Here is a 7,500-nt window from a genome sequence, read left to right on the forward strand (position 1 = left end):
TTTTTTTTTTTTGATTGCATTGCATTCTCTGTTTACGATGTTTGGAGAAAAAAGATGTTTGTTTTGTGCAAAGGAACGCTAGTGTGTGTGAGAAGAGTAGGTAATTTGAGAATTGTAAAATGTAATGACATATGTTTACATTCTCTTTTGTTGACTTTATTGTTGCAATAAAGAAAAAGAAAAGTCTTAGAAAATGATTATGTATTCTTTGAAACTGAATAGTATTTGTGATTATGAATCTATTGTTTGGTGGGTTTATTTTCAGGAGGATGACATTGGAGAGATTCCAGCAGTTTTTGTTGGATGAACAAAAGGTAGCAGTCTTAAGTAATTTTGTACATTGCTTCATAAATCTTTACACGTATGCACACACTCACACAGTGGAATACATGCAGTTTAACACATGTTTGCATACACACATATACAGTAACACACACACACACACACACATACAGTGACACACACACACACACACACACACACACACACACACACTTTACACAGCCTATAAGGCCTTGTATGCTGAAAATTACAGTACTTGTCTAATATCACTCAAGTAATTTACAAAGATGTTGAATCAAAGGAAGAAGCACAAACACATATTAACACACACACAGAGGAATTTGTTCTGTCTTCTTCTTGACAACACAGGAAAAACAGTAGATACATTTAGATACGTGCCCATGATATTCTCAGACGTTTGTATGTGCTGTGGTACAGACATACAGAGAAATAAGTGCACATGCCACCATGAAAATGGAGCATGGCTGCCTACATGGCAGGGTAAAAACGGTCATACATGTAAAATTCTACTTGCACATTGTATACGAGTGAATGTGGGAGCTGCAGCCAATGAACGCAGAAGAAGCGCACATGCATACAGAAACGCTTTTGAATTGCTTTAAATCTTTTGTTGGACGGAATTAATTGATATTATGTGTACAGTCTGAATGAAGTGGGCCTGTTCAATATCCTGATTGCCTGTAACGATGATACTGATGATATTTAAAAAAAGTAAAAGAAAAGAAAATTTTATTTTGCTTTTCCATGTAAAACATGCTGAATTGCACCATACAGTGTGAAAACTGATGTCTAAAACATGCATGTAAACACTAAAATGGAAACTGTATGTACAACGATGCACAGACAACCATCCAAACATGTATTGAGACACATGCAAAAAAAAATCATCGTATAACACAACACTCATCCTGCATTATGGTTATACGTCATATATTATGGCAGGATGTTGACGCAACAGACCTGGGTTACGTCAAGAAGGAAATGACCATGTTTCTGGATGACCCGCTCAGAGCTGTGGGAGGCGTGTACTTCACTGACAAAGAGGTAGTGTTCTGTGCTGCCTGGGCACCAGTTTCTTCAGATTACAGTCTGAAATAGAGTAGAATAGAACAAAACGAATATGTCATTAGTACCAAGTAAGCTGTGATTACAAAGAGTATTGCGGTACTGAAGAAAGATTTCTTCTTTTCCCTTTTCTTCTTCCTTAATTTTGTGAAGAGTCACTGAGGTACTGTACAGATTTGGAGAGTAGCAAAAAAAGAAAGAAAAAAAAGAAGAATTTATGGTGGAGATAATGAAGAGATTGAAACCGAAAATTTCACTCATCCCTGTTATAATTTTTTGGTTGGCAGCTGCTGACCGATTATGTGCTTTTACTTGTGAGAATTTTTGATTGTGAATTGGGTTGGGGCGGTGGGGTGGGGGTGGGGGGTGTGGGGGAGCTAAAAGGTTATTTACTTTTTTTTTTCCTTTAAATTCCTGGTCAGCTTGCTCTATAAGTGTCCTGTGTAGTCGGCTGGGCTATAATTAACAATGATAAAGAAATAGATATGCTCAGTAACACATGTGTATTTGAATATCAGTTTTGGCATTACGATGTGCTTTACAAAGTGTGTGAAGCACTTGGAACAGAGGTACACCCGGTATTTAGTGCTAGTGCTTTGTAGACTGAAATATACAGTGAATTAGTCTAAATGTGGCATATAAATAAAGTTTTCAAGGGCAATAGAATACAATTGCTGGAGCTTTAAACAAAGAAAGAGAACCATGAGTTTGGTGAGGTTGGACAGATAAAAGCCTGAAGTGAAGGAAAAAATTGAGAAGGTGCAAAAGGAAATGTTTTTTCTCTCGAAAGCAAAGTATTGTTCACTTGGGTGGTTTTTATTTTTTCAGTTTTTGGACTACTTGTTCTCCCCACAAAACTCGATATGGGACAGTCACCATGACACAGTGTTTCACGACATGGACCGCCCCCTGTCGGCCTTCTGGATCGCCTCGTCACACAACACGTACGTCGTGGAGGAGGAGGAGGAGGAATTTGTGACAATAAATTTTAACTGTGTTGATGTTGCAAGTAGCATTTTTATGTTGTTCATGTGTGATGTAGATGCATGTGTATGTACAGCTTGTACACACATGAATACTTCGACAGATTACTGGTGACCGTTTCACTGAGCTCGTTACTTTAAAGCAAAGGTTGATATCCTCCGTGCATTCTGTTATGTACATATCCGGTTCTATTTTTAGATAGACATGTAACATTTATTTATAGATTGGCTAAGATGGGCACAGCAGCATTATCTTATTTATTTGTTCATTTGTTTGTTTTAGTTCTTCATTTGCTCTTTTTATGAATAAGTTATTTGATATGAATGATAATGTGGTTTAGTCACCGTCACATTGAAATTGAAGTGCAACATGTGGGCACAGTGTGAGTTTTAAATTAGGCTTGTTGATGCTCTTTTATCTTTGCTTTTGTTTGTAATTCGTGTGTACTGTAGAACAGTGAATGATTATTTAAACAATTTTGTTTAATTCCCACCACACTTACTGGTGATTGTAGACAGCTAGTTAAAGTATTCATGTTTACTTTTGAATGTTATCTTTTTAAAATTGATAAATAAAAAGGTAGGAGAGAAGGGTGGAGGCATTTTGGAGCAGGGTGGGGGGTTGTATGGTGAGCTGGGGAAAACCGGATATATAGATGGAGGGTGGAATTTAAGATGAATATTAGAAATGAAATAATCCACTGAACATCGACTACAGGGTTTTTAATGTGCATATTTGATCTTTTTTTATGTGTATACATACAAAGTTGGTTCAGCCACAAGCAGGTCTGCATATATGCTGCCGTGGGTGAATGGAAATATCTCCACACTTAATTCACCAGGATCAAACCCAGGACCCCGAGATTGAAAGTCTAATGCCTAAACCATTAAGCTGCTGCACACATCATTCATAACACATATGCGACTTTTCACATGTTGGCAGATACCTGACAGGAGACCAGGTGTACAGTGAATCGTCCACAGAGGCCTACGCTCGCTGTCTGAGGATGGGTTGTCGATGTTTGGAACGTGAGTAGTAGTTATTGCTGTTGTTAAGACACACTTATGCCTCCATTTTTATTTTTTTTTATTTACCCATTGTCTCTCACATGCGCATTAAAATGAGATTTGATTTAGAAGGTGTCTTAGGAGGTGTCTTTGACACACACGCACACACACACACACACACACACACACACACACACACAGATGTATGTATGTATAGAAGAGTGGATTTTGCTGCAAATTTTGCCAGAAACAACTTAACTCTCTTGATGCTGTGAGTTTGTTTTGACGTGTGTTAGGCGCATGCTACACAGTTGACCTGATGGAGATGTGCGTGATCTGTGCTTTGCAGTGGATTGTTGGGACGGACCTGATGGCTACCCCTACATCTACCACGGTCACACCCTCACCTCCAAGATCAGGTTCATGGATGTGCTGGAGACCATCAAGGAGCATGCCTGGGTTGCTTCTGAGTAAGTCCTGTGTGGGCTACTTTGTGATTTGATTTGATGTGGATACTTATATAGCGCCTACCCCTGAAAACAGAGTATGGCTGCCTACATGGTGGGGAAAAACGGTTGTACGCTTAAAAGCCAACTCGTGTACGTACAAGTGAACGTGGGAGTTACAGCCCACAAAAGAAGAAGAAGATATAGTGCCTGTTTTCGGTCAGAGACCAAGCTCTAAGCAGTTTATGAACTCATGGTCATTCACACAGCGGGCTGCCTACCTGGGTAGAGCCGACTGATGGTTGCCATTGGGTGCTTATCCTTCATTTTCCTGTGTCATTCGATTCGATTTCAGGCATGCACACATACACAGTCAGACAGACATGTAACATTTAACATTTTATGTGTATGACCCTTTTGTATGTATATACATCTTTAAAAAAAAAAAAAATCAAGCAGATGCCAGACCTTCACATAAACCCAAAGTTGCTGTTATAGAAACAAAAAAAGCCAAAAAAAAAAAAAAAAGCAAGCAGATGTCTGACTTTAACATAAACCCAAAGTGCTGATCAGGCCTTGAGAGTCGAGCCTAGGTTTGTATAAAACGTGGAGGCATTAGAAATGTGTAGACAGACCTACATGGAGAGAAGAAGCAGTGGTGTTGGCAGTGCCCAGAGCGTGGTGACTGCTGTCAACCGATAGGTTCAATCCTGGTTTACTTTTGGCCTGATCGCCCAAACAGTCAAGATAGTCTTGTGTCCTGTTTGAAAACATAGTAACATGCAAAACCAGGGAATAAGTGAAAGGACAGAAAAGATGAAATAGCACCCCCCCCCCTCCCCCCAAAAAAAGAAGAAAACAACAACAGAAAACCCCCACAAACTCAGCCACTAAAACATAGGACAGGTCAGGAAACCAAGATGACTGCCAGAAAAGAGGGTGCTGCATTTGTCACTAGTAGGGAGATGATACACCATGGAAGACTCCGTGGATGCGTAAAAGTTCTGCAAATGAGCAGGATAGTTTCAGCATCCCTGGAAAGTTCTTTCTCTTTTTTTTTTTTTTTAATTTTTAAATTTTTTTATTTTTATTTTTTTTTTTTGTTCCTTCCATCATCATTTTTCTCCATTCTGTTGTCTTGTCTTTTTTTTTTTTCATATTCTTTTTTTCTCATATTTTTTGTCAGTCTTCTTCCCAATGGCTTGTTCAAACACTTACAAGACCCTGCAACATATATTACACATACATGATGGTTTCACACAAAATCATACTGCCTGAAAAAGACGCATGGTATACATACACACACACACGCCCTCTCTCTCTCTCTGTCTCCTTTACTCATTCACTCCTCTCCCTCTTCACAAGCACTACACCTAAGTACAATGATATGTATGTGCACACTGAATACTGCCCTCAGAATTTCTTGTTGGCCTGACTCAGTGTTCTGGTATCTTAACGTATACTGATCATAGGTTACGTAGACTGAGCTCTGATTCAAAGATAAGGTCCAGGTTTTTGCACTTGCCGTATTTAAATTTGGAGATGGACAGTTTTGCTATTAACAATATCGTATTGATTTCCTTTCATTTTCCATCAGTCGGAATGTCCATTTTTATTGTACCAAACAGAGCTACTTTTTCATCCATGGGAATCAGCGTATCGTAGCGTGTGAGAATAAATTGCAGGAGTAAAAGGCATGTTCAATGTAATTGGTTTCTTGGATCATGGGAGACTTCTAGCTACAGCCCCATTTGATTTCTCCGCATGGGCTTACTAGTAGTTTAGACAGGACAGGAATTCAGACCTTTGCCAGAGTCTGCACAAGTGGTTCTTGGTAAGTATGTTACATTAAACATAATTTTAGGAAAAACAGTTCCTGTGATATACTGACAAAATGTTAGAAATGCTTATGTCAGAGGGGGAGAACTGTACATGTGTTGCATGGTGAGGTGTAGACAGAGACAAGTTTTTTGTTTCCTTATCTTTGTTTTCTTTGGTGCCTTGTAGGGGAGGAGAGGGTGAAAGGGTGCATGGGGAGTAAGCAGGTGTCATGAAATATGATTATGACTCCCTCACTCAACTTCTGTGTTCCTCTTTGTTTTATTTTCTGGTTTCTGTTTTTGTGGCTTGGACACACTACTGCAGTTACCACTGCTGAAGTTATTGTTTGTTTTAAAAAATGCTGATTGCATGGTGTTTTTTTTTTCATTTTCTTTCTTTTGGTTTTCAGATTCCCATTGGTCTTATCCATTGAGAACCACTGCAGTTTAGGACAGCAACGCAACATGGCAATGGCTTTCAGAGATGTATTTGGTTGTAAGTTTTTTTTAACTCTTGATTTGTTTGTTGTGAACAATTTTGAATGAAAATCTCTTCTTAGCATTTTCATTTTGATTTTAAATCTAGGGGAAAATACTGTGGGACGTTTTGAATGATTTATTAGACGGGCGCAATAGCCGAGTGGTTAAAGCGTTGGACTTTCAATCTGAGGGTCCCGGGTTCGAATCACGGTGACGGCGCCTGGTGGGTAAAGGGTGGAGATTTTTCCGATCTCCCAGGTCAACATATGTGCAGACCTGCTAGTGCCTGAACCCCCTTCGTGTGTAAACGCATGCAGAAGATCAAATACGCACGTTAAAGATCCTGTAATCCATGTCAGCGTTCGGTGGGTTATGGAAACAAGAACATACCCAGCATGCACACCCCCGAAAGCGGAGTATGGCTGCCTACATGGCAGGGTAAAAACGGTCATACACGTAAAAACCCACTCGTGTACATGCGAGTGAGCGTGGGAGTTGCAGCCCACGAACGCAGAAGAAGAAGAAGAAGAAGAAGAATGATTTATTTTTGTTAATGTCAGGTGTGGTGGTTCATTGCACTTCAGCTCCTTGGCTATCTTCTCCCCGTCACTCCCCACACACACACACACACACACATTTACACTCACACATTCACACTCACATATATATACACATGCACTTGCACATGCATTCACAATCACACACACAATCACACACACCTTTTAGATAATTAATAGCTTTCAGCTAGTATGAAGTGCAGGTACAACAACAGGTTTTTTCAACTTGTGCTTTGAGCATTTGTATTTGTATGTGTATTTCTTTTTATCACAACAGATTTCTCTGTGTGAAATTCGTGCTGCTCTCCCCAGGGAGAGTGCGTCAGTACACTACAGCACCACCCATTTTTTTTTTTATGAAGTGGATTTTTCTACAGAATTTTGCCAGGAACAACCCTTTTGTTGCCGTGGGTTCTTTCATGTTTGCTTAGTGCATGCTGCACACGGGACCTCGGTTTATCGTCTCATCCGAATGACTAGCGTCCAGACCACCACTCAAGGTCTAGGGGAGGGGGAGAAAATATTGACGGCTGAGCCGTGATTGGAACCAGCGCGCTCAGATCCTCTCGCTTCCTAGGCGGACGTGTTACCTCTAGGCCATCACTCCACTCCTCCATTGGAATCAGAATACCGCTGTTCTTCCAGCCTGTATGAATGGTGCAGGGGCTCTTGCTGTCATGCTGTGGTTTTTACTGTGTAACTTGTTTAATAATGTGATAAATGAGTCTTACTGATTCAGGGTGTGTGTGTAGGTGTGTGTATAATATATCTCTCTATATACATATCTATATCTATATATCTGTATCACCTAGAGGAATCTGGTGAGTTCTTCTGTGCG

The 7,500-nt window shown here is 39.9% G+C and overlaps 1 protein-coding gene across 1 annotated transcript in view; it reads left to right on the forward strand.

Annotated features, from left to right (window-relative positions):
- Window positions 1-7,500, forward strand: part of LOC143286151 (1-phosphatidylinositol 4,5-bisphosphate phosphodiesterase gamma-1-like) — a 66,377-nt gene that overhangs the window by 15,072 nt on the left and 43,805 nt on the right. The window contains exons 7-12 of the mRNA XM_076593755.1: window positions 266-314; window positions 1,246-1,347; window positions 2,197-2,312; window positions 3,295-3,380; window positions 3,709-3,829; window positions 6,036-6,121. Of these exons, the coding sequence (XP_076449870.1) occupies window positions 266-314; window positions 1,246-1,347; window positions 2,197-2,312; window positions 3,295-3,380; window positions 3,709-3,829; window positions 6,036-6,121 (560 nt within the window). The remainder of the gene's footprint in view (window positions 1-265; window positions 315-1,245; window positions 1,348-2,196; window positions 2,313-3,294; window positions 3,381-3,708; window positions 3,830-6,035; window positions 6,122-7,500) is intronic.

Source organism: Babylonia areolata, chromosome 9 (assembly GCF_041734735.1).
Source record: "Babylonia areolata isolate BAREFJ2019XMU chromosome 9, ASM4173473v1, whole genome shotgun sequence".
Classification (NCBI taxonomy): domain Eukaryota; kingdom Metazoa; phylum Mollusca; class Gastropoda; order Neogastropoda; family Buccinidae; genus Babylonia; species Babylonia areolata.